The sequence below is a fragment of the Gopherus evgoodei genome, chromosome 9 (assembly GCF_007399415.2).
Source record: "Gopherus evgoodei ecotype Sinaloan lineage chromosome 9, rGopEvg1_v1.p, whole genome shotgun sequence".
NCBI classification, from domain to species: Eukaryota; Metazoa; Chordata; order Testudines; family Testudinidae; genus Gopherus; species Gopherus evgoodei.
This window is the reverse complement of record NC_044330.1, coordinates 82,511,211-82,537,683: the sequence shown is the minus strand read 5'-3', so window position 1 is coordinate 82,537,683 and position 26,473 is coordinate 82,511,211. Positions and strand designations below refer to the sequence as shown.

The window sequence follows — 26,473 nt, the reverse complement described above, 5'->3', positions numbered from 1 at the left end:
TAAAGAGAGTGAACAAATTGCTCATCTATTTCACTTTCCCAATATCTAGCAATAGATACAATAGGCAGTGCAACAAGAGCAGGCCTGCAAGGGTCTGGGAAGCCTTCCTCACCCATCCAATTTGAGGGCCCTAGAAATAAAAGAACCTCTGCTTTTATTTTTAAAGAGTTTCTTAGCGAATAGTCTTTAAAATGTAAAAGAACTAGGAGTGAAAACTTGCCAGTGATGTTCTCCTAAAGATGACAAATTATTTGCCATCCTTGCAAGCCTGGCCTCTGAAAAAACTACAGCCATAGGGTAGTGCCGACAGTCCATCCTAAAGGAAGAAAGCACCTGCCCCAGAGCTTACAATTTAAGATAAGCAACAAATGAAGTGCTGAGGATAGGTAGGGGGATAAAACATACAGTTATCCCTCAACCACAAACATCACATCCAATGGTTCTTTAAACTTGCCTTTACTATTTGGCTCATTTCATAGTACAAGTGGGGTTTGGGAGGAGATTATGGCAGTGGTTCTACAAATCCGTTCTGACAGAGTGCTCCTACCTAAGGGGTAGAGTACAAGAAAGCACAAAGTTGCTTGAAGAAAAAGTGGGCAGACGGAGAGCCAGGCTAGTAATACTGGGATAAGGAGAGGGGCCAGATTTGTGAAGGGCCTGTTAAGATTGGCAGGTATGCTAAAGAATCTCATTAACCTTCCTCCAAATAATGAGGCTGCTCTGGTGCCTAGTGGTACACTCAGGTCGATAGGAAGTTTTTACACATGAGATAAGACTGTTACTCACCTTTGTAACTGTTGTTCTTCGAGATGTGTTGCTCATATCCATTCCAGTTAGGTGTACGCGCCGCGCGTGCACATTCGTCGGAAAACTTTTACCCTAGCAACTCAGTGGGCCAGCAGGTCGCCCCCTAGAGTGGCGCCACCATGGCGCTCGATATATACCTCTGCCGGCCCACCCGCTCCTCAGTTCCTTCTTGCCGGCTACTCCGACAGTGGGGAAGGAGGGCGGGTGTGGAATGGATATGAGCAACACATCTCGAAGAACAACAGTTACAAAGGTGAGTAACCGTCTTTTCTTCTTCGAGTGATTGCTCATATCCATTCCAGTTAGGTGAATCCCAAGCCTTACAAAGGCAGTGGGGTCGGAGTGAAATGTGGCAGAATGAAAACTGCTGAGTCAGAGGCTACAGCGCCTCTCGACTGTTGAACCAGGGCATACTGCGAAGCAAAGGTATGGACCGAGGACCAATGGAGCTTCGCGACAGATCTCGTGGGTAGGTACACGAGCCAGCAAGGCGGCAGATGAAGCCTGAGCCCTGGTAGAATGCATGGTGATGTGGCTTGGTGAAATATGAGCCAAATCATAACACGTGGGGATGTCCGCCATCACCCAAGATGAGATCCTCTGAGAGGAAAACAAGCAAGCCCTTCCTTTGGCCTGCTACCGCGACAGAGCCGGGGCTCCTTAGGGAAAGGTTCTGTCAGCACAATATAAATGCGAGCACTCCACAGATGTCCAAGGAGTGCAATGGTTGTGCCCATTGCGTTGAGCTGTGGGTAACATGAGAGGCCGAAACCCCTTAGGAAGGAAAGCCGGGTGCGGTCATAACTGCACCTTGTCTTTGTGAAACCTAGTGTACGGCGGAACCACCGTAAGAGCTCTGAGCTCGGAGACCCGTCTGGCCGATGTAACAGCTACGAGGAAAAATTGTTGTGCAAGACAGGTATAGCAGAGGGCCAGTCGTGAACGGCTCGACTGGGGGAGACATAAGTCTGGTTAAAACTAGGTTGAGGTCCCAGGATGGGGCTGGGCGGTGCACCCGAGGGTGCAAGCGCTCCAAGCCCTTGAGGGACCTCGAACCCATAGAGCGTGAGAACACGGAACGGCCACCTTAGCCTGCTGGAAGGTAGAGATGGCTGCTAAGTGTATCCTCAGCAATGATACCGTCAGGCCCTGCCGCTGAAGGTCAGAGGCAGGCCGAATAGAGGGGATCGAGACCTCAGCAGGAGCAAGGTCGAGCGTATTGCAGCTGTAGAAGAAACACTTCCACCTGGCCGGGTCCGTTGACCAGGTGGAAGGCTGCCTGTCACCCCGACTCAGGTATGCAGGAGCCACACCGTGAGGTGAACAGGTTGCAGGTCCGAGTGACAAAGCCTGTTGTTGCCCTGAGTGATGAGGTCTGTTACTGACAGGCCGAGCAACGTGGTATATCAGTGCTGCCTGGGCCACTCTGGAGCGATCATGATGATGCACGCTCTGCCCCTGCGGAGTTTGAGCGGGACCTAGCGAACCAGTGGGAACAGTGGGAAGGCATAATGCAATTGGCCTTTCCACAGCATCAGGAATGCGTCCAAGATCGATCCTGAGGAGAGACCTCGGAAGGGGCAGAACATCTGGCATTTCCTGCTCTTGCAGTGAGCGAACAGGTCTGTGTGAGGAAACATCTCAACTTCTGGAGAGCAGAACGCCTCACATGGGGCAGAGTGATCACTCGTAAGACCGGAAAGACCTGCTGAGTCAAAGCGTTAAGACGTTCCGAACGCCTGGGAGAAAGGACGTCGCCAGCTCCATCGAATGGGCCATGCAAAAGACCCGGAAATGGATGGCCTCCTGACAAAAAAAGTGGGGGGGGGGGAACTATGTCCCTCCCCGGATACTCATGAAGCACATGGCCGTTGTGTTGGCTGTAAACACCGAGATACAACGGCCTCACAGCTGCCGCTGGAAAAGACGGTTACTCACCTTTGTAACTGTTGTTCTTCGAGATGTGTTGCTCATATCCATTCCAGTTAGGTGTACGCGCCGCGCGTGCACATTCGTCGGAAAACTTTTACCCTAGCAACTCAGTGGGCCGGCAGGTCGCCCCCTAGAGTGGCGCCACCATGGCGCTCCATATATACTCCTGCCGGCCCACCCGCTCCTCAGTTCCTTCTTGCCGGCTACTCCGACAGTGGGGAAGGAGGGCGGGTGCGGAATGGATATGAGCAACACATCTCGAAGAACAACAGTTACAAAGGTGAGTAACCGTCTTTTCTTCTTCGAGTGATTGCTCATATCCATTCCAGTTAGGTGAATCCCAAGCCTTACAAAGGCGGTGGGGTCGGAGTGAAATGTGGCAGAATAAAACTGCCGAGCCAGAGGCTACAGCGCCTCTTGACTGCTGAACCAGGGCATACTGCGAAGCAAAGGTAAGGACCGAGGACCAATGGAGCTTCGCGACAGGTCTCGTGGGTAGAAACACGAGCCAGCAAGGCGGCAGATGAAGCCTGAGCCCTGGTAGAATGCACGGTGATGTGGCTTGGTGAAATATGAGCCAAATCAGAACAAGTGGGGATGTCCGCCATCACCCAAGATGAGATCCTCTGAGAGGAAAACAAGCAAGCCCTCCCTTTGGCCCGCTCCAGGGCAGAGCTGGGGCACCTTAGGAAATGATTCTGTCAGCACAAGATAATGCGAGCACTCCACAGATGTCCAAGGAGTGCAAAGGTTATGCCCATTGCGTTGAGCTGTGGGTAACATGAAAGGCCAAAACACCTTAGGGAGGAAAGCCGGGTGCGGTCACAACTGCACCTTGTCTTTGTGGAACCTTCGTAAGAGCTCTGATCTCAGAGACCCGTCTGGCCAAGACTAGGTTGAGGCCCCAGGGCGGGGCTGGGCGGCGCACCCGAGGGTGCAAGCGCTCCAAGCCCTTGAGGGACCTCGAACCCATAGAGCGTGGGACACTGAACGTCCATCTTAGCCTGCTGGAAGGTAGGGACGGCTGCTGAGAGTATCCTCAGCGATGATACCGCCAGATCCTGCCGCTGAAGGCCAGAGGCAGGCCAGATAGAGGGGATCGAGACCTCAGCAGGAGCAAGATCGAGCGTACTGCAGCTGTAAAGGAAACGCTTCCACCTGGCTCGGTACGTTGACCAGGTGGAAGGCTGCCTGTCACCCCAACTCAGGTACGCAGGAGCCACCGTGAGGCGAAGAGGCTGCAGGTCCGAGTGACGAAGCCTGTCATTGCCCTGAGTGATGAGGTCTGGGCTGACAGGCCGAGCAACGTGGTATGTCAGTGCTGCCTGGACCACTCTGGAGTGATCATGATGACGCACGCTCCGCCCCTGCGGAATTTGAGCAGGACGTAACGAACCAGTGGGAACAGCGGGAAGGCATAATGCAGTTGGCCGTTCCACGGTATCAGGAATGCGTCCAAGATCGATTCCGAGGAGAGACCTTGGAAGGAGCAGGACACCTGGCATTTCCTGCACTCGCGGTGAGCGAACAGGTCTGTGTGAGGAACCATTTCCACTTCCGGAAAGCGGGACGCCTCACATGGGGCAGAGTGATGACTCGTAAGACAGGAAAGACCTGCTGAGTCAAAGAGATAAGACGTTCCGAACGCCTGGGAGAAAGGACGTCGCCAGCTCCATCGAGCGGGCCATGCAAAAGACCCGGAAATGGATGGCCTCCTGACAAAAAAGGGGGGAGGACTATGTCCCCCCTGAATGCTTATGAAGCACCTGGCCATTGTGTTGGCTGTAAACACCGAGATACAACGGCCTCGCAGCTGCCGCTGGAACCCCTGGCACGCCAGGCGGACTACTCTGATTTTTGGGGCATTAATGAGGAATGCCAGCTCTCTAGAAGACCGAAGGCCTTAAGCTCGGAGGTGACCATGAGCACTCGAGCAGAGAGATGATGCGTCCGCCGTCAGGGGCAGTGAGGGCTGGGGCGGATGAAACCGCATCCTGTCCACACCAAGGAGGGGGTTAGCCACCACTCTAGGGAGCCTAAGGCGTTCGAGGGAACGGTGACTACCATGACCATTGGCTCCCTGTCCAAGCGGTACGCCGAGGTGGGCCAGACTTGGAGAGGACGGAGGCGGAGCTTGGCGTGTTTGGTTACAAACTTGCGGGCAACCATGGACCCAGGAGACTGAGACAAGAACGAGCTGAGGTCGTTGGGAAAGCCTTCAGACCTCAGATGATTGATGCCATCGCCTAAAACCGCAGTTGCGATAAGCAGGCTCCGGCTAGGTAGGAGACCAAGATAGCCCCTAGGAAGCCCAACCTCTGCGTGGGAACCAGAGTGGATTGCTCTATAGTAATCATCAGGCCTTGATCTGTGAATAAGACCGTGACGATGCCCACGGCTGAGTGGGTTGTGTGTCAGAGTCTCCTCGGATAAGCGAATCGTCCCAATACGGAAAAACGCATATCCGACATAGCTACGGTAGGCGGCGACTATGGCCGTAAACCGGGAGTATTCACCGCTGGCTATAAAGCGGAGGCATCTCCCGTGCGGAGGGAAGATGGCATTGCTAAAGTACGCGTCCTTCCTATCCAGGGCGGCATAGTAGCCCCCAGGAGGCAAGGATGGAATAATGGTTCCCAGGGATACCATGCAGAACTTCAACCTTATCCCCAACCGGCTGAGTCCATGCAGGACCAGGGAGGTCTGAGACCTGTGTTCGAGTGGGGAACTAGGGCATAACGGGAGTAAAACCCCTAGCCCCTTTCGTCCGCTGAAGGGGGACAGGGCTGGAGCAATTTAAAGGTGGTACCTATGCTCCATCGTGCGCAGGACCCAGCGATCTAAAAGTAACTGGGGCCATGCCAGGAGAAAGCGGGATCAGGATCCCGTCTTGCGACTGGTACACCGCCCTCCGACGAACCTTGGAAGGTCCGTCTTTGGTCCCAGTGGTAATTGCGAGGGACCTCGACTCTGGCTTTTTAGGGGGCCTGACGTTTGTCTGCGGCCACCTTGGCCTCGCCGTTTTCCAGAGTTCTGCCTCTGGCTAGGCACAGAGTATGGCGGCTGGGGCCATAAAGGCCTGCGGTTGGTCGCAAGCGTATACACGCTGAGACGCATTAGGACCCTATTGTCCAGCAGGCTTCGCAGTCTGGGCTGTCTCTGCCGCGAAGATGCCTGTACCAACAAAGGGTAAATTCTGTCCCCCGTCCTCCAAGACGGCAGCGAACTCTAGGTGGGAGGTTCGAGGGAGAAACTCCTCCACCCAGGTGCTATAATTATCGCAGCTAAGCAAGGCTTGTTGCTTTGTTACCCAGAGGCGCAGGGCCCCTGCAGAGTACACCTTGCATTCGCCAAGGCTCTTTCTGCTTCGGGGCTGGCGCCCGCTGGCCATGATATCAGGATCGTGGTCCTGAGCATAAAATCTGCGCATATGGGATGACACGGATGCGTGTCCGGATGGCCATGGAGGTACTAAAAGAAGGCACGGGCCGAGTCTCTGACTCACTCGGACCTTGCCCAACTCGGCACCGGGGACCGGCATCGGGAGGGGTATCGGTACCTGGAACGAGATCCAGACCCGCAACCAGAACGGTGTCGGGAGGTCGACCGAGATCTCGAGGCTCGGAGAAGAGCTACAGGAGTCAAGGTACCTGCCCCGGTGCCAGATGTCGGAACGGTGCCGATAGCGGGTCGGCGAACGGGATACCGACCGGTGCAGCGAGTGTGACCAGTACCGAGGAAAACAGTACCGGGACTGCCAGTGGTGTCCGGCGTGCCGGCGGGACCGTGATCATGGACGGTGCCGCTCTGCTGTACTGACAGGGGACAGTCCCTTGAAGAGACTGTATTACCCGTACCGGCGGTGCCCGGGTCAGGCAGCACTGACTCCGTCATGGCACTGAGAGCCCTCGCCGTTGGTAACATCTCCGGCGCGCAGGGAACAGCAGGCTCAACCACAGTGCGTACTGGGGAGCTGTCAGGCACCGGATTCGACGGCCCTCGTGGGGCCGGGATCCACGGTACCGAGGTCATCAGAGCTTCGGTAGGTGCCGGTGCCGGGAGAACCGAGTTATATAAGCCGTCTGGCTGGGGTGCCGTCAGCACTGAAGCAGCGGGAGTAATACGCTCAACCACGGCGCGTGCCGGGGAGCCGTCGGGCACCGGATTCGATAGCCCTTGTGGGACTGGAATCGACGGCGCCGATGGAAGCAGCCGGAACAGCTCAACCACGGCGCGTGCCTGGGAGCCGTCAGGCACCGGATTCTACGGCCCTTGCGGGACCGGGATCGACGGTGCCGACGTCATCGGTGCCGCAGCAGGTGTCGGTGCCGGGCGATCCGACTTAAACTAGCCCTCTGGCCACGGTGCCGTTGGCACGGAAGCAGCCGGAAAATTAGCTCGACCACGGCGCGTGCCGGGGAGCCGTCAGGCACCGGATACTACGGCCCTTTTGGGACCGGGATCGACGGTGCCGACGTCATCGGTGCCGCAGCAGGTGTCGGTGCCGGGCGATCCGACGTAGACGAGCTCTCTGGCTGCGGTGCCGTTGGCACGGAAGCAGCCGGAGCAATACGCTCAACCACGGCGCGTGCCGGGGAGCCGTCAGGCACCGGATCCTACGGCCCTTGTGGGACCGGGATCGACGGTGCCGACGCCATCGGTGCCGCAGCAGGTGTCGGTGCCGGGCGATCCGACGTAGACGAGCCCTCTGGCTGCGGTGCCGTTGGCACGGAAGCAGCCGGAGCAATACGCTCAACCACGGCGCGCGCCGGGGAGCCGTCAGGCACCGGATTCTACGGCCCGTGTGGGACCGGGATCGACGGTGCCGACGTCATCGGTGCCGCAGCAGGTGTCGGTGCCGGGCGATCCGACGTAGACGAGCCCTCTGGCTGCGGTGCCGCTGGCACGGAAGCAGCAGGAGCAATACGCTCAACCACGGCGCGTGCCGGGGAGCCGTCAGGCACCGGATTCCACGGCCCTTGTGGGACCGGGATCGACGGTGACGACGTCATCGGTGCCGTAGCAGGCGTCAGCGCCGGGCGATCCGACTAGACGAGCTCTCTGGCTGCGGTGCCGCTGGCACGGAAGCAGCAGGAGCAATACGCTCAACCACGGCGTGTGCCGGGGAGCCGTCAGGCACCGGATTCTACGGCCCTTATGGGACCGGGATCGACGGTGACGACGTCATCGGTGCCGTAGTAGGTGTCGGCGCCGGGCGATCCGACTAGACGAGCTCTCTGGCTGCGGTGCCGCTGGCACGGAAGCAGCAGGAGCAATACGCTCAACCACGGCGCGTGCCGGGGAGCCGTCAGGCACCGGATTCTACGGCCCTCGTGGGACCGGGATCGACGGTGCCGACGTCGTCGGTGCCGGGCGAGCCATCTTAGACGAGCTGTCTAGCTGTGGTGCAGCTGGCACAGAAGCAGCAGGAGCAGTAAGCTCTACCACGGCGCGAGCCGGGGAGCTGCCAGGCACCGGAGTCCCTGGTCCTGGGGGACTGGAATCGACGGAGCCGAAGTCATCGGTGCCTCTGCAGGCCGGATAACGCAACTGAGGCGAGCTCTCTGGCTGCGATGCAGGTGGCACGGAAGTAGCGGGAGCAGGGGGCTCAACCACGGCGCGTGCCGGGGAGCCGCCAGGCACCAGCAGGAATCGTAGACTCTCTCGACCTCGGAAGAAGGGAACGGTGTCGAGTCGACATCGGTGCCGGCGACGGTCGGTGCCGAAAGGCCTTGGTGGTACCGGCGGGGTCCGGTGCCGAGGAGGCGCTTCTGCCCGCCGCTTGAACATCGCTCCGCGCCCAAGGTGGAGGGGCAAGTGAAAGTCCCGCACCTTTTTGTTCTCGGCTTAAAAGCCTTGCAAATGGGGCACTTATCTGTCAAGTGTGATTCCCTGAGGCACTTCAAACAGGAGTCATGTAGGTCTCTCTTCGGCCGCGGCTTCTGGCAAGCCGGGCCCCTTTTGAAAACCCGGTGAGCCATTCATGGCTCCGGCACTGGGCTCATGGAAGGGGCTACTTCCTGAACCCCGCTAACTAAACTAACCATGTTAGCAAAGAAACACGTATAACCATACAAATATATATATAAAAGTGTTATAACTGCATAATTATATACGAGAAAACGAGTAGCTAGGGAAGTGGAGGTCAGCTAAGCCGCGCTCCACTGTTCCAACGACCGACACGGGCGGTAAGAAGGAACTGAGGAGCGGGTGGGCCGGCAGGAGTATATATGGAGCGCCATGGTGGCGCCACTCTAGGGGGCGACCTGCCGGCCCACTGAGTTGCTAGGGTAAAAGTTTTCCGACGAATGTGCACGCGCGGCGCGTACACCTAACTGGAATGGATATGAGCAATCACTCGAAGAAGAACGCCTGGCACGCCAGGAGGACTACTCTCCTTTTTGGGGCATTGATGTGGAATGCCAGCTCCCGAGAAGACTAAAGGCCTTAAGCTCGGGGGTGACCATGAGCACTCGAGCAGAGAGATGACGCGTCCGTCGTCCGGGGCAGTGAGGGCTGGGGCGGATGAAACCGCATCCCTGTCCACATCAGGGAGGGAGTTAGCCACCACTCTAGGGAGCCTAAGGTGTTCGAGGGAACGGTGACCACCATGACCATTGGCTTCCTGTCCGGGTGGTACGCCGAGGTGAGCCGGACTTGGAGAGGACGGAGGCGGAGCTTGGCGTGTTTGGTTACAAACTTGCGGGCAACCATGGACCCAGGAGACTGAGACAAGAACAAGCCAAGGTCGTTGGGAAAGCCCTTCGACCTCAGATGATTGTTGCCATCGCCTAAAACCGCAGTTGTGATAAGCAGGCTCCAGCTAGGTAGGAGACCAGGATAGCCCCTAGGAAGTCCAACCTCTGCGTGGGAACCAGAGTGGATTGCTCTATAGGAATCATCAGGTCTTGGCCTGTGAATAAGACCGTGACAATGCCCACGCGCTGAGCGGTTTGTGTCTCAGAGTCTCCTCGGATAAGCGAATCGACCTGATACGGAAAAACGCATATCCGACATCATCGATGGTAGGCGGCGACTATGGCCGTAAGCCAGGAGATTGACAGTTGGCTATAAAGCGGAGGTACCTCCTGTGCGGAGGGAAAATGGCGTTACGAAAGTACGCGTCCCTCATATCCAGGGCGGCATAGTAGCCCCCAGGAGGTAAGGATGGAATAATGGTTCCCAGGGATACCATGCAGAACTTCAACCTTATTCTAAACCGGTTGAGTCCGTGCAGGACCAGGAAGGTCTGAGACCTGCGCCCGAGTGGGGGACTAGGGCATAACGGGAATAAAACCCCTTGCCCCTTTCGTCCGCTGAAGGGGGACAGGGCTGGAGCAAATTAAAGGTGGTACACTGTCCCCAGGCGCACCTTGGAAGGTTCGTCTTCGGTCCCAGTGGTAATTACGAGGGACCTTGACCTTGGCTCTTTAGGGGGCCTGACGTTCGTCTGCGACCACCTTGGCCTTGCCGTTTGCCAAAGTTCTGCCTCTGGCTAGGCACAGAGTATGGCGGCTGGGGCCAGAAAGGCCTGCGTTTGGTCGCCGGCGTATGCATGCTGAGAGAACGCATTAGGAGCCCATTGACCATCAGGCTTCGCAGCCTGGGGCTGTCCCTGCCATGACGAGGCCTTTACCAACAAAGGGTAAATCCTGAATGGCAAACTGCAGCTCCGGCCAGAGGTTTGAAACCTGAAGCCATGCACCTCATGGCGGCGCCCAAGGCCAGAGTCCTGGCCGCAGAGTCTGCTGCGTCCAACGAGGCCTGGAGGGACGCTCCGGGAACCTTCTTTCCCCCGTCCTCCAAGACGGCAGCGGACTCCTGGCGGGAGGTTTGAGGGAGAAACTCCTTCACCCCGGTGCTATAATTATTGCAGCTAAGCAAGGCTTGTTGCTTTGCCACCCAGAACTGCAGGGCCTCTGCAGAGTACCCTGGCGGCCAAGCAGGTCCATTCGCCAAGCCTCTTTCGGCTTCGGGGCGGGCACCCGCTGGCCATCATATCAGAATCATGGTCCTGAGCATAGAATCTGCGCATATGGAATGACACAGATGCGTGTCCGGACTGCCATGGAGGTACTAAAGAAGGCACAGGCAGAGTCTCTGACTCATTCGGACCTTGCCCAACTCGGCACCGGGGACCGGCACCGGGAGGCGTACCGGTACCTGGAACGAGATCCAGACCCGCAACCAGAACGGTGCCGGGAGGTCAACCGAGATCTCGAGGCTCGGGGAGAGACTACAGGAGTCAAGGTACCCGCCGCGGTGCCGGGAGTCGGAACGGTGCCGACAGCGGGTCGGCGAACGGGATACCGAGCGGTGCAGCGAGTGCGACCAGTACCGATGAGGAAAACAGCATCGGGACTGCCGATGGCACCGGGCGTGTCGACAGAACCTGGAGTGCCTGCGGGACCGGAATCATGAACGGTGCCGCTCTGCTGTGCTGACAGAGGACGGTCACCTGAAGAGACTGTATCAGGCAGCATCGACTCTGTCATGGCAATGAAATCCCTCGCCGTTGGTAACGTCTCCGGCGTGGAGGGAACAGCAGGCTCACCCACAGTGCATAGTGGGGAGCTGTCAGGCATCGGATTCGACAGCCCTTGTGGGACCGGGATTGACGGTACCGAGGTCGTCAGAGCTTCGGTAGGTGTCGGTGCCGGGCGATCCGAGCTAGATAAGCTGGCTGGCTGCGGTGCCGTCGGCACGGAAGCAGCATAAGCAATAAGCTCAACCACGGCGCGTGCCGGGGAGCCCTCAGGCACCGGATTCTACGGCCCTTGTGGGACCGGGATCGACGGTGCCGACGTCGTCGATGCCTCAGCAGGTGTCGGTGCCGGGCAATCCGACTTAGACGAGCTCTCTGGCTGCAGTGCCGCTGGCACAGAAGCAGCAGGAGCAGGAGCTCAACCACGGCGCGTGCCGGGGAGCCGTCAGGCACCGGATTCTACGGCCCTCGTGGGACCGGGATCGACGGTGCCGACGTCGTCGGTGCCGGGCGATCCGTCTTAGATGAGCTCTCTGGCTGCGGTGCTGTTGGCACGGAAGCAGCCGGAGCAGTAAGCTCTACCACGGCGCGTGCCGGGGAGCTGCCAGGCACCGGATTCCGTGGCCCTGGGGGACTGGAAACGACGGTGCCGATGTCATCGGTGCCTCTGCAGGTGTCGGTGCCGGGTAATCCCACTTAGACGAGCTCCCTGGCTGCGATGCAGGTGGCATGGAAGCAGCAGGAGCAGGGGTCTCGACCACGGCGCGTGCCGGGGAGCCATCAGGCACCAGCAGGAATCGTAGGCTCTCTCGACCTCGGAAAAAGAGAGCGGTGCCGAGCCGATATCGGTGCCGGCGACGGCCGGTGCCGAAAGGCCTTGGTAGTATCGGCGGGGTCCGGTGCCGAGGAGGCGCTTCTGCCCGCCACTTGATCATCGCTCGGCGCCCCAGGTGGAGGGGTAAGTGAAAGTCCCACACCGTTTTGTTCTCGGCTTAAAAGCCTTGCAAATGGGGCACTTAGCTGTCAAGCGTGATTCCCTGAGGCACTTGAAACAGGAGTCGTGTGGATCTCCCTTCGGCCGCGGCTTCTGGCAGGCCGAGCCCATTCTAAAACCCGGTGAGCCCCGCATGGGCTCCGGGACCGGGTTCATGGCAGGGGCTACTTCCTGAACCCCGCTAACTAAACTAACCATGTTAGCAAAGAAAAAACGTATAACTATACAAATATATAAATAAAAGGGTAATAACTGCGTAACTATATACGAGAAATACGAGTAGCTAGGGAAGTGGAGGTCAGCTAAGCCACGCTCCACTGTTCCAACGACCGACACGGGCGGTAAGAAGGAACTGAGGAGCGGGTGGGCCGGCAGAGGTATATATCGAGCGCCATGGTGGCGCCACTCTAGGGGGCGACCTGCCGGCCCACTGAGTTGCTAGGGTAAAAGTTTTCCGACAAATGTGCACGCGCGGCGCGTACACCTAACTGGAATGGATATGAGCAATCACTCGAAGAAGAAGAAACAGAAACAGTTCTAGCTTTTTGAAAATTACCCTGTTCAAAACCTATTTGAGGTTTTCAGTGACATAAGGCATTCAACATTTGCAATGGTATCAAAAGCTTTGTGCACGACAGTGATACACGAAGATATGCATAAAAATTGGAAAGATCCTTTTCAGACTGCGCTGCCGCAGCTGTAATTGTTAAAACTGTTCATGGTAGTTTAATAGTTTGAGGCAGTTTGTTCAAAAATAAAAAAAAATAAATGGCAACCAGACCTTTCCAGATTTAAAATCCACATGAGGGAGGATGATTTATAGAGCCGGGTTTTAGTAGTGGTCAAGAAAGTGTGCACAAGAGGGTTGGGCAAGTCTAAAAACCAAGAGTCTTAAGTTTGCCATCTCAGAATTGGTACTTACTAGCCACTACTTTCACAGTTGTGTAAACAGAACTCATGTTCCACCCCCTCCCTCTGGGGAAAAACCCGTATCATTTCTGTCTAACTTCCTAGATTAATACACTACTTTAATTCTGTGCCTCTTATGGTCTCATTAAAAATTTATAAAATTAGAGTAGGGGATTCAAATGTATTACTTTGAGTGCATTCAACTGGAAGAAAGCTGAGCAAGAGCGGTATGTATTAGAACAATTTAAAATCTAATCAGCCTAAGGCCATGTCTTACGTCGGCTCAGGGGTGTGAAAAAAACCACACCCGAGTGACATACATTTCGCTGGCATAAATGTTAGTGTGCACAGCGCTATGTTGGCGGGAAAGCTGCTAACACCACTCACTGAGATGGTTTTATGATGTCAGCACAGAGCAGCTACGTAAGCGATCTTACAGCAGCACAGTTGCACTGATGCCGCTGTAAGCTCGCTAGTGGACGTGGCTTTAGTAACATTCAGAGACTTGATTCTCTTAAAAAAAATTCCTTACAAATAATTTTTTAAAAAATAGCAAATGAAATTAAAAAAAAAAAAAAAAGTTACCTGATCAACTTCTCTCCCACTGGCAAGTTGAAGAATGTAAACAATGGAATCTCTTTTCATTGATTGTAAAGGCTCCCATGTGATTTCACAGATGTTTTCTCCCACCTGATTTACTTTGGGTGCTGAAGAAAAAAAAAAAATCCACACACAAGCTTTCAAAAAAAAATTTAGAAAAACCTATTTTTTCCATGGTTAATCTGAAACCACTGTAATCCCTTTTTTACATGATTAAGGACATGGCTTTAGTAACCCAGCTACCCCAATAAGGAAGAAGTGATTCTGAATAGGGCTGTTAACAGGCTCAGGACAGGTATTCAATTTTGTGGTGGCAGAATTACTTTTTAAACAGAGATCCTATCAAAGTATCTTAGTAAAGATTGAATATGGAAGCCCATTATGCTGTGTGTCAAATTTTCCACAGACAACTTGTTTACAATTTGGTAGTAAAAGTTTTTTTAAACTGTTAGCCCCAAAACAGAGGCTGGGTCAGGATTCTTTCTATTTTGCATATCTCACCAGTGAAAGGTTTTACAGGCCAAATTATGCTCTCAGACACTGTGCAACTCTGTTGCAAGACTTGAGGGGCATACAAAGGTGCTTCTGAAAACATAATTTGGCTGGAACAATCTTTAATCATTGGTGATGTGCCACACTGGTTTTATACCTACAGAATGTTTCATCCCAGTAGGGACATTCCTAGCTGGCCAGATACAGTCACAGTATCCAGGAAATCTGCACTGCCTCTGTTTGACAAAGGGGCTAGATAGGGAAGAGAATCTGTTTTTAATATCAAATATAAGAATGGCCATAATGGGTCAGACCAAAGGTCCATCTAGCCCAGTATCCTGTCTTCCAACAGTGGCCAATACCAAGTGCTTCAGAGGGAATGAACAGAACCGGTATGCTACTGTTGATATTTTATGCACTAGAATTACAACAACTCTTAGAATGCTGTATGATGAATGCTCACCTTTAAGAGATGCTGGTGGAGATTTGATTGTAGTGAAAGCATAAACTTCAGAAAACTCCCCTTCTCCAGCATCATTGTATGCCTGGATTTTAAAATAGTATGTAGTGGATTCATTGAGTCGCTGCATCTTGTACGTATGACAAGGTCCGCTATAAACAGTAACAAATCTAAAAAAAAATTGTACATGTTAGAACTAAACAAACTAATTTATGTTAATGTTTAAACACTAAAAAGTATGTTAAGGGTGAAAGACATTTGTTTGTAAAATTTTATTACAAAAATTGTGACTTGTACCTTAAATTTCTTACACAAGTGTTAGACCAAACAAACCTCTTTTATTGCAATAAACAGCTCATTATGTGTATTAGTGTCATTCACAATAACACTGAGTTGTCAGCACAAGGAAGTGCCAACGCCTTTTCCCCTCCCACTCATTTTAGGGGATCTATAATTAAACCTCGATTTGCACTAGGCTGGAACATTAGTTACACATGGTTAGTCATGCACTTTCTTTCCCAACCTCTCACATTTTTAAGTTAGAGGAACTGCAAGCTTCTAGGGGAAAAGGGGTTCACCTGCTTTTATAATCTTAGGTCAAAAAATAATTGTTCACCCTATTTGTCGGTTACAAACACTAAACCTTTAAATTTAGAACATATTTTTTAAACACAGACAACAGACAATAGACTTATAGGTTAATGTATTACGTTATTACAGTGTAACAATTCACAACTTTCTTAATCTTGAATAAAACATGTTATGCAAGTGCTAAGTATTCATTTCTCATGTCACACGATGAATCAGATACACCCAATTTAGCTTTTCCACGGGAAAATGAAACTGAATATCTGATTCCACCATGAGAGTTCTAAGGAAATATACAAATGCAATTTAGACAGCAAGTGGGCTTAACACTCAGTCTTGATTCTCTTTCCAGTTTTGTCATTGAATAAACTATATCCACTAACAGAAATGAGGAAATGAATAGTTTTATGATATACATCAGACCCATTAACTTGATAAGATCACAAAACAGGACATGAAGCTGTAAAACATTAGCAAGCTTCTGAATGTTCCAAGTTGTACAGTAATGATCTCACCTGCCAAATTTATCCTCCATCTGCAAGTTGAACTGTGTAGGATTGATAATTAAAGCTCTACTAGGACCTTCACCCCATTTCAGTTTAAGGCTCTGGTAGCTGAAGACCACACATTCAAGATGAGGTGGGTCAGGAGGTAGTGGTTTTGTTTTGGCTTTAATGGAATGACTGAAAGGACCAACTCCGAAGTTGTTTATGGCCTGTATTCTAATTCTTCAAGTGAGAGAGGGAGAAAAAATGTTTGCTGTTAATTTACAACTACTAGGTTAAATAATGTACTAAAAAAGACACTTTTACTGATCGTAAAGTTCAATTACTGATGTATTGAAATATTCTTATACATGCCCCAATAATATTCTGCAATGATGCAAAATGTCAATTGTCATCTGCAAAGAACCAAACACCACAAAAGTTATAAAGCTACAGTTAGAGATTTCAGAGTTGATTTTTGAAAAAAAATCGCTTAAAAGTTAAGATCTCTTTCAAATTGAGCTAACATCTGGAATACAAGTGAGACAAATACTACAAGGTTTTCAGTGGGATTTTGCATAGAATAATGCTAAATAATACTGAGAAGTATTGCAGAGTGGAAGCACAGTTGCAGCTGTTCATGAAGGTAACAATATTTTTAAGAGTTCAGAGTTAAAGCAGGTTATGGTGTAATCTTAAAACACAAAGCAAGGAAATTTGCCTTAATTCCCCCTGTTTTGACTGGGTGTTTCAGCTCATCTGGTAATTCTCCTTCCCTCTCTAGTAAAGCATCTAATAAACTGTAAAACACAGGCACAATGTGATGACTAAGGACAAAATGACAGCTGTGACTATGATATTCCTTCCCCTCCCCCATTTGAGTTTTACAGGTTAACCTACAGATGTGATATTTTAACCTTATTAGCCTACTGATTTTTAAAATAGATTGAAGGGCAGTTATATACAGATGCGTATTTAATTAAAAAAATAGAAGGTATATTTACAATGCACATAAAGTGTACAGAATTTAATTTTACCCCTTTCATCTATCCTTCATATGGAATCACAGAAATGTAGGTCTGGAAGAGACCTCGAGAGAGCCTCTAAGTCCAGCCCCTGAGACCATCCCTGCGAGGTGTTTATCTAACCTGCTCTTAAAACCCTCCAATGACAAGAATTCCACAACCTCCTTTGGAATCCTATTTCGGTACTTATTTTCTAACTATAAGGATAGTTATTTCCCAAATATTATACCTAAATCTCCCTTGCTGCAGATTAAGACCATTACTTCTTGTGCTTCCTTCAGTAGGACATGGAGAACAATTAATCACTGTCCTCTTCGTAACACCCCTTAACATTTGAGGACTGTCATCAGGTCCCACCTCAGTCTTCTTTTCTTAAGACTAAAAATACCCATTTTTTTTTTTAACCTTTCTTCACAGGTTTTATCATTTGCATTTATCATTTTTGTTGCTCTCCTTTGTTCTCTCCATTTTGGCTGCATATTTCTTAAAGTGTGGTGCCCAAAACTGGATACAATATTCCAGCTGAGGCCTCACAAGTGCCAAGTAGAAAAGAACAATTACCTCCTGTGTCTTACATATGACACTCCTATTAATACATTCCAGAATATTTGCTTTTTCGCAATTGCATCACATTGTTGGCTCATACTGAGTTTGTGATCCGTTATAATCCCGATTCTTCTCAGCAGTGCTACTACCGTAGCCAGTTATTCCCTGTTTTGTAGGTGTGCATTTGATTTTTCCTTCCTAAGTGAAGCACACTGCACCTGTATTTACTGAATTTCATCTTGCTGATTTCAGATCTACTCTTCAATTTGTCAAGGTCATTTTGAATTCTAATCCTGTCCTTAAACCCCTCAAGCTTGGTGTCACCAGCAAATTTAACAAGCATACTCTCCACTCCATTATCCAAGTCATTAATGAAAATATTGAATGGTATCGGACACAAGAGCGACCCCTTGGGACCCTACTAGATACATCCTCCCACTTTGACAGCAAACCATCGATAACTACTGTGAGTACAGTCTTTCAGTTGGATGTGCATCCACTTTATTGTATTTTCATCTAGGCCATATTTCCGTAATTTTCTTATGAGAATGTCATGTGAAAGTGTGTCAAAAACCTACTAAAATCAAGATATATCACATCTGCTGTTGTCTCCTCTCGCTCCACCTCCACCCCATCTACTAGGTTAGTAATCCTGTCAAAGACAGACATTAGTTTGGTTTGACATGATTTATTCTTGATGTGTTGGCTGTCTTCTTTGATCGTGAGCTCTGTGTGGCAGAGACTTTCTACTTGCATGCAGACATTTCTTAGTATTTTGTGGAAGCTTCCAGCAAAAAACAGATATTTTGTGACTAAAAGCTACATTTATGAAAGATCAGTTCAAGAATTCAAAGTGTGATTTGTTTTATTGTTAGGACAGAAGTCCATAATTATATAGGCAAAACAAAAGGAAACACCTTGGTTTTTAGGGTGTCTAGGCTCTTCAGGCCAAGGTCCACGACCAGTGTTACAGAAACACCTACCATACTTCTAGCATTCTGGAAACACTACCAATAATAGAAAAACTATATAGCCAATCATAATTATATTTTGCACTATAACTGAAGTTGGATTTAAATATTTTAATATGGATTTTCAATGCATTCTTTACCAAGAAGGAAAAACTGTTTTAAAAAAACCACCCCAGCTAACTGAAACCATGCAGTCCTGAAAGGAAGAATTTGAACTAGTGGTAGACTTTATAGACTCATATATAGACTCATAGACTCTAGGACTGGAAGGGACCTCGAGAGATCATCGAGTCCAGTCCCCTGCCCTCATGGCAGGACCAAATACTGTCTAGACCATCCCTAATAGACATTTATCTAACCTACTCTTAAATATCTCCAGCGATGGAGATTCCACAACTTCCGTAGGCAATCTGTTCCAGTGTTTAACTACCCTGACAGTTAGGAACTTTTTCGTAATGTCCAACCTAAATCTCCCTTGCTGCAGTTTAAGCCCATTGCTTCTTGTTCTATCATTGGAGGCTAAGCTGAACAAGTTTTCTCCCTCCTCCTGATGACACCCTTTTAGATACCTGAAAACTGCTATCATGTCCCCTCTCAGTCTTCTCTTTTCCAAACTAAACAAACCCAATTCCTTCAGCCTTCCTTCATAGGTCATGTTCTCAAGACCTTTAATCATTCTCGTTGCTCTTCTCTGGACCCTCTCCAATTTCTCCACATCTTTCTTGAAATGCGGTGCCCAGAACTGGACACAATACTCCAGTTGAGGCCTAACCAGCGCAGAGTAAAGCGGAAGAATGACTTCTCGTGTCTTGTTTACAACACACCTGTTAATGCATCCCAGAATCATGTTTGCTTTTTTTGCAACAGTATCACACTGTTGACTCATATTAAGCTTGTGGTCCACTATGACCCCTAGATCTCTTTCTGCCATACTCCTTCCTAGACAGTCTCTTCCCATTCTGTATGTGTGAAACTGATTGCTCCACTTAGGAAGGAACACTTTGCTGGACTTTTAACTGCAACTTCTTACAAAAGCTATCTGATGTCCTATGGACAGCTCGATGAAGCTTCTGCCACTTGTCTCCTGGCAAACAAAAAAGTAAACAAAGGATACATGGGGAATGAGACAAAAACTGATGACAATATTATGATGCCTTTGTGAAGTCAGTGGTATGCCTTCACCTAGAATGCTCTGTTCAGCTCTCTTATTTGTATTGTAGCACTATACACCTACCTCAAAAAGACAGCAGAAATAAAGCTCATGGAAGGGTGACAAAAGGATTAGAGGCAAGGAGACTTTCATATGAAGAGAGCTTGAACAGACTGGAACAGTTTAGAAATGACAGAGGGGACATGACAGACAAACACACAAATAATAGTATAGAGAAGGTCACTCAGTTACTCCTGTTCACTATTTCATAACAGAAGAGGCAACAGATTTAAATCTGATTTGAAGGAAGTCCAAATTAGCTTTAAAATTCATTGTTACCAAATATTATGGATGCTAAAGTGCTTAGTCAGATTCAAAAGAGTTTTTTTTTTTTTTTTAATAAAGATGTTTTAGGGCACAAGTCAAATACTAAACTCATGGATTTAGGAAGAAACTCCACCATCGGCAGGTTATTCCATAATTGTTCACCTTCCTCTGAAATATGTGCTATTGGCTGCTGTCAGGAGCCAAACAGGGCTAGATGGGAACTACTAGTTTGATCAAGGATCCATACTGTTTCTTTAATGCCCGGAGTACAGTTTGCACTTGGTAACATTTCCTGGTATCTGGAATGCTAATGGCCAAAGGGACTTTTCAGTGAAGTTCAATTAAAGCAATGTTACCATGCTGCCCACTATCACGACCCTGATATTTTTTAAAGTTATTCAGCACTGTAAGGTTTGAGAAAAAAAATCAGTAAGCTGAAAAATGGACCACACACAGCCTCAGAGTTAAGCTCAGTCCTGCAACTGAATAAGACAAAATGGCTGGGTTGTAGCAGCAAAGAAGAATGCAGGCCAATCTCACTAGCTGCCAGTTCTCCAGGTGCAGGTGGTGGATCTTATGAGGAAGGGGCTACAATGGCAATAGACTGCCACTGCTTGGTTGAGGATGCCATGGCAACTGGGTGCACAGGCATCTTCACTGACTAGCTGATCATAACAGTGGCAATAAGGCCAAAGATGGCTTTTTGTCCCCCCAAAGGCATAAAGAGCTCTCAGGATCCATTTGACTGTAGCTGTAGCTGGTATGTGGGTAATAGAGATGATGACAGAACAACTGCATGCAGCGTTGCTGTAGCCATGTCAGTCCCAGGATGTAAGAGACACAAAGGTGGGTGAGGTCATATCTTGTATTGGACCAACTTCTGTTGGTGAGACAAACAAGCTTTCAAGCTACACAGAGCTCTTCTTCAGGTCTGGGAAACGTATTAAGAGTGTCACAGCTAAACAGAAGGTGGAACAGCTTGTTTAGCATAAGTATAGTTAATTTTGAATGATCGCTTGAAATGTGTGTTAAGTGGCCCATTAATACCCCTCCAGTCATTGGGGGGCTGGAGGAAGGGCAGGAGAGAAGGCAGCTAGGAGGAGTTATTAAGGGTTATGGATTGTTATAAGACACACATCTGGTGTCTCTATTCAGTCCATGATTATTAGTGTCCATCAAAATTATGAATAGCTTCACTGCTATATCTGCATTTTGGGTTCAACCCGCAATCATGTTCCATTTGTTCCTTCCCTGATTTCCTGTGACGTTTCTTTCTTTCTGCAATTGTATTGTCAACTTCTGAGGGCATTTGGGCGTGAGCTGGTGGAGGAGGGTGGTGTTAGTGTGGCAAGAGAGTAGTTAAAGGGACCAATATATGAAAATTAGATAGCTATTCAAATCTGGTGTTTGGAGCTACTCCAACCAATTTCCAAAAAATTAACCACAGGAGGATGCTACTCTTGGTGCAAAAGAGGAAATCACTTACGCACTGGTTTCCTTAAAACCAGTGGACCTGGTGACTTCTTCAATTGTCCCGATTTAGTGTGTTGGGGCAGAATCCCAGAATCCCCCATAAAGTTAGGGAAAGTAGCTAGGATGGAGTCCGTCACAGGAGGGAATTGACTTACAAAGACTAATGCTTTATCAGGCTTCTGCATTTTGTGTTTACTAATAAAGTTGTAGACAAACAGAGAAAAATCGAGATATTTGCCTATGTTTCTTCATTCTGCTGTGACCTCAGCAACATACTGATACAATGTATGCTGTATTTTAGGGCTCCGGGACTTAGCGTCTTCACTTTCTGGGTTGTTGTTTTTTTTTCTCCTAAAAAAAAAAGTCAGCCACTCTGAAGACAACCCATTACATAAATGCACACTCTGGCTTACAGCATGTTCACCTTAATGAAGTGGACTAGTAGGCCAAAAAAACCTGGAAAAAAAAAAACAGTCCAGAACATTGTATGTTAAAATAGTTACAAGACTGGTTTCAGAATAAAATAAGGAATAATCAATCACCTGTACAAAGTGTCAGGGTGCAGATTCTCCAGAATATGGCTCGTAACTCTACCAACAGTTACAAGTTGCTTTTCCCCATATTCTATATTATATCCAATGACATCTGACCCATGGCAACATGGTTCCTCCCACTGAATGGCAAGGCATGCTGACAAGGGACAAGGAATTTCCATCTGATCTTCTTCAAGCAGATGTAGTACTGACACTGCTGCAGGCACCGACGCTGGTGTTGTTACCACACCAATATCCCCAAATAATCCAACTCCAGCTATATTCACAGCCTGAAAGAGAGATTCGGTTGTGTTCAAAGAGTCCACAGTTTTCTATCTTGTCTCTGAGAAGGCTACTGCTCTGATTTTGTGCTTCATTAAAGACATTTGCAAGCGGATGGCATTTTCCTAAACATAATGAAAAAACTTATCAGTCCAGAACTAAAGGCAAAATTCCACTTTAGTACACGCAGCTCACATGGAGAAGGAGAGAAATGAGAACAGCAGCAGAATGTTCTTAACCATTCTGTCTTGCATGATAACTCAGATCAATCTTGTTTTGAAACACTTTTTGTTGTGTTCCTTCAAAATGTAGTAAGCAATAGCTTGCAGACCTTGAGCACCTTCCAATAAGGACATCTAGGAGAAGCATGTAACAAGCCTGGACATTTTCCCAAGATGGCTGGCCATAACCGTCTGGGACTTTGAAGAGATGTAGAAGACATTAGTCAGTGTTTAATCAAACACTATCCTATTTCTAGGTGTACACATTTTGGCTGGAGTGACAGAAGATGCTCTCCAAACCCTTTTCCTCGTCCAATGCATCTGTACAATTTGGATCAGAATTGTATCCGTAGTTTCTAGCTGAAGTACTTATTCAGGTGCTAATTATCTTTAGGTTTTGATTTTTAAAGTGACATACAAAAGCAAGCCTCTCATACCTGTACTCTGCAATAATATGTGGTTGCAGGTGTAAGACCTTTCACTTCATAGCTCAGACAAGGGCCAGTGTATATGATACGCATTGATCCTTCCATTTGTCCCCAATCCAGCCTATATTCACAAATTTCAGCACCATTGCATGCAGGACTCTGGGAAATTCAAGTCAATGAAAGGTTAGCTTTCAGATAGCTCATGATTTGTAATTATAAATATATATTTAAGATTATATCAATGTGGAATGAGTAGAGAAGAGTGTGGATTCACTAAAGTTATCAGTGAAATGAGTTGGCTGGTTTCTACCTACTCCCAAGAGGGTATTTGTCATCCTCAGACTACTACACAAATCACACTCCTTGCTACAGGGAATACAAGTATTAAAACAGGAGTGATTTGACAAAACTGCACTGAGAAATTTGCACAGTGTGCACCCTATAGCACATCGAACTTTGGTCAGTGGTGCTTTTTCACATAAGGCACTACTGTTGAAACTATGCTAGTAAAAAAATGGTGTCAGAACACTTATTACGAGTACAGTCCTAGCATGCAAAATGGAGGTTTTTCAGTGTGAAAACCATTCCATAAACATCCAGACCTTCCAGGTAGTCAACAGCAAGGCTCTAAGTACAGCTCGTCAGAAAAATCTAGCCATTTGACTGAAACAGAAACATTCACGAAGATTGCAATTCCCACCTGGTCCCATAATTTTCCAGTAACTAGCTGTAACAGTGGTGTGCACACTACTTAAGGAAAATGTGCTAACAGCAAATAGTCACCCACACTGTGAGAAGGGCTTAAATATCACTCTGTCTCAATACTAGAACAAAATCTGTAGCTGAGAACATTTACAAAACAAAATTATTCAAAGCTGACTTCTGGCTGAGTACTGGTAAAATGGGGAAAGTATTTGAAATATTCCATCAATATATTCAATTCTTCTCTTTGTGTATTTACTTATGTGCTATATATGATGCATGACATTCTAAAGCCTTAATATGAAAAATTAAAAAACCTACCTCCCAAGTGACCACTACACAGGTGGCAGCCTTACAGGTTAACAAGGGTGTACGACACTGATCAGGAGGTCCTGCAGCTGTAGAAATCTCTGCTTTTTCAGAGAGAGGGCCAAACTATAAGGAAATACAATTGCAAGAGAGTGTGGTAATGACACAAAAATAGGACAAATGCACATTTGCTCAGTGATAAGTTGGAGAAAATAGGAGAGATGCCATTTTATTTTGATAGGTACTGTGATGCAAAATCTTAGTACTAACTTCACAACTCCTACTGGAGCTTTTTGGGCAGCTGCAACACAAAATGGTTGTGTGCACACAGAACCTCCACAAAGCTCCCACTCATATGGTTCTGCACACTGGCAAGCCTCTCACCTCCTCCCCCGCAAATCTTCCTTTACCTGAAGTCACATCTTGCTTCCAAAAGCAAGTGGCATTGCTCCAGAGGCACTCTTCTGTGACAGACATCGCTCCCACCCTTAGTTCCAACCCAGTATCGCTTGGAGGTATCCTCTCTAACCAACACTACCACTACTCTACCTATCACATACTGTAAATTTAAAGTGATCTGCAAAATCTAGATGGGACATAACAGAAAATGGGATCACTAGGACAAAACTAGGAAATTTAGAGGAAATTTTTTGAAGGCATAAAGGACAGTTGAGCTCCTAATTATTCTTTGAGCCACTGATGATCTTGCACATAAATGTCACTGTCTTCTCTTTGCCAGAAGGGCTTTTAAAAACTAGTCCTTCAAATGGGACTAATATAGAGAGCCACAGAGATGCTGCAAACAATACCACCAGGATCCTAATATATAGCTATCTTATTAGTGGTAGTACCTGTATAGTTACTTGCAAAACAAAAACTGATTATATAAAGAGATTGATTACCCCAGCTTTATTTCCTGCTTTTATCCAGAAGCAGTACATTCTCCCAGGAAGTAGATTGTTCACTGTGCATTCTCTCGTCAGACCCTGATACACTTGTCTATGTTCATCTTGTTCAGAGTTTGCCATTTCAACAACATACTCTGTTACTTCTGAGCCTCCATCTGTGGAAGGGGGACCTATGAAATATAAAGTTGCATTAATACAAAACCCAAGTAATTATTTTCAGAAAACAGCTCTTATTTTAATAACAGTTTCAAGATGGTCTGTATGAAACCAAAAGTTAAATGAATTCTAAAAATAGATTTGCAGATGATTGGTTTCAGCATCTATTTGAGCTGCAACAATTCACAAGCCTCTAATCCTTTTTAAAAACACATCTGTTAGTAAAAGATTCATATCAATCTTTTCGATCAGGCATTTATGCATATTATATCTTACTTCTCCCCTTTATAGGACTAAAAATACAAAACAAAACAAAAACAAAACTTATTTTTGCTTTCAATTGCCAGTTACAAACAGGTAAACACCAACCATAGCATACTATTCCCTACCTTCTGTGCTGGCTGCTCCTTAAAGTTCTGTTAGTAATACACAGCTCTCAGTTATGCTGTGTATAGCTTGTGGAGCAGTATAAGAGCTGTGCATTACAGTTTTTACATTTTTTCCTCTTGACTGAGTTTAATTACATAAGCTTTCAAGTTTTTGAATCAGTCTCCTGACATTTCAATTTTAGTTTTGTGGGATAATTTTTGTTTTTAGCCTTCTATTTTTATAATGTTTAAAACCTGGAATGTGTCTATCTACAGAAACATTGGTCCTTACCCCATTGTAGAGTTATTTCTCTGGGCTTAGCTTTGCTAACCAGGCATGGAGCATGGCAAGGTCCAGGAGGAACAGCTGATGTTTGTACAGTCAAAACATCAGAAGCCTAGGAAATGATACATGTATTATTTGAAAGTTACAGTTGTGAAACACTGCACAACATTCTTTTACTAACGGAGAAATAAAACTACGTTCAAGGCCTAATGTGTTTATTCTTTTCAAGTAACTTCTTGGCTCACCGGGCTTTCACCTCCCTTACTGACACAGGAAGCTCTCAGTTTGTATGAAGTACCAGGCTTGAGATGATCACACACATGTTCTCTCATGCAACCACTATATACTACTTCCCAGTTAGTTCCTGCAGGAAAAGAAAGAAGAAGATCAATTTAAAATCCATGGAGAAGGTTTTGTTATATGAAAACATAGAACTTTTCCCCATATATGTTAATCACAGAATGAAAACTGAATCCTGGATTTGTTCCATTATGCATAGAAACAGAATTTACCACAATTAACTACTACTCCTATAACAAAATAAACAAACATTCTAATTACTACAGTAATGACAATACATACTTACATGTAAACAGAAGTGAACAATAAATTGAATTAGACCTTTACAATGATTGCTTACCAATTAAAGTTTCTGAAATTTCTAGAAAATACTTAGAAATGTCTGATCCTCCATTATTCTTCGGTGGATCTGAAAGAAAGTTACATTTTAGTTACAATGAATTTCAAAAAAGTTTAGAAAAAAACATGAGGTTTATGTATTATCTTGTAATCAGCTATTTAGAATAGTATTTTTCACTGTGGAATATACTCATGAGAAGTTAAACTGGAATTGTGATAATGCTGCAATAAAAGATGAAATATGAAAGCTTCATGTTCAGAAAGAGCATAATATATAAGAGCCCTTCTATCAGAATCTGTTTTTATGAAATATTGTACACATTTTAAGACAGCAATAGAGTGGGTTGGGCTCCACAGTAAGAGTATGAGGAGACAGTAGGCCTGCTGTTAAAGTCTG

General features: G+C 47.7%; 1 protein-coding gene across 2 annotated transcripts in view; it reads right to left on the bottom strand.

Annotated features, from left to right (window-relative positions):
• LOC115657179 (fibronectin type-III domain-containing protein 3A-like) overlaps window positions 1–26,473 on the bottom strand; it is an 88,858-nt gene that overhangs the window by 2,583 nt on the left and 59,802 nt on the right. For both annotated transcript variants that reach the window (XM_030574592.1, XM_030574593.1), the window contains exons 16-25: window positions 26,078–26,146; window positions 25,683–25,801; window positions 25,444–25,549; window positions 24,622–24,797; window positions 23,732–23,845; window positions 22,718–22,867; window positions 21,787–22,067; window positions 15,783–15,995; window positions 14,683–14,849; window positions 13,713–13,834 (exon numbers count right to left, since the gene is read on the bottom strand). In XM_030574592.1, the coding sequence (XP_030430452.1) occupies window positions 13,713–13,834; window positions 14,683–14,849; window positions 15,783–15,995; window positions 21,787–22,067; window positions 22,718–22,867; window positions 23,732–23,845; window positions 24,622–24,797; window positions 25,444–25,549; window positions 25,683–25,801; window positions 26,078–26,146 (1,517 nt within the window). The remainder of the gene's footprint in view (window positions 1–13,712; window positions 13,835–14,682; window positions 14,850–15,782; window positions 15,996–21,786; window positions 22,068–22,717; window positions 22,868–23,731; window positions 23,846–24,621; window positions 24,798–25,443; window positions 25,550–25,682; window positions 25,802–26,077; window positions 26,147–26,473) is intronic.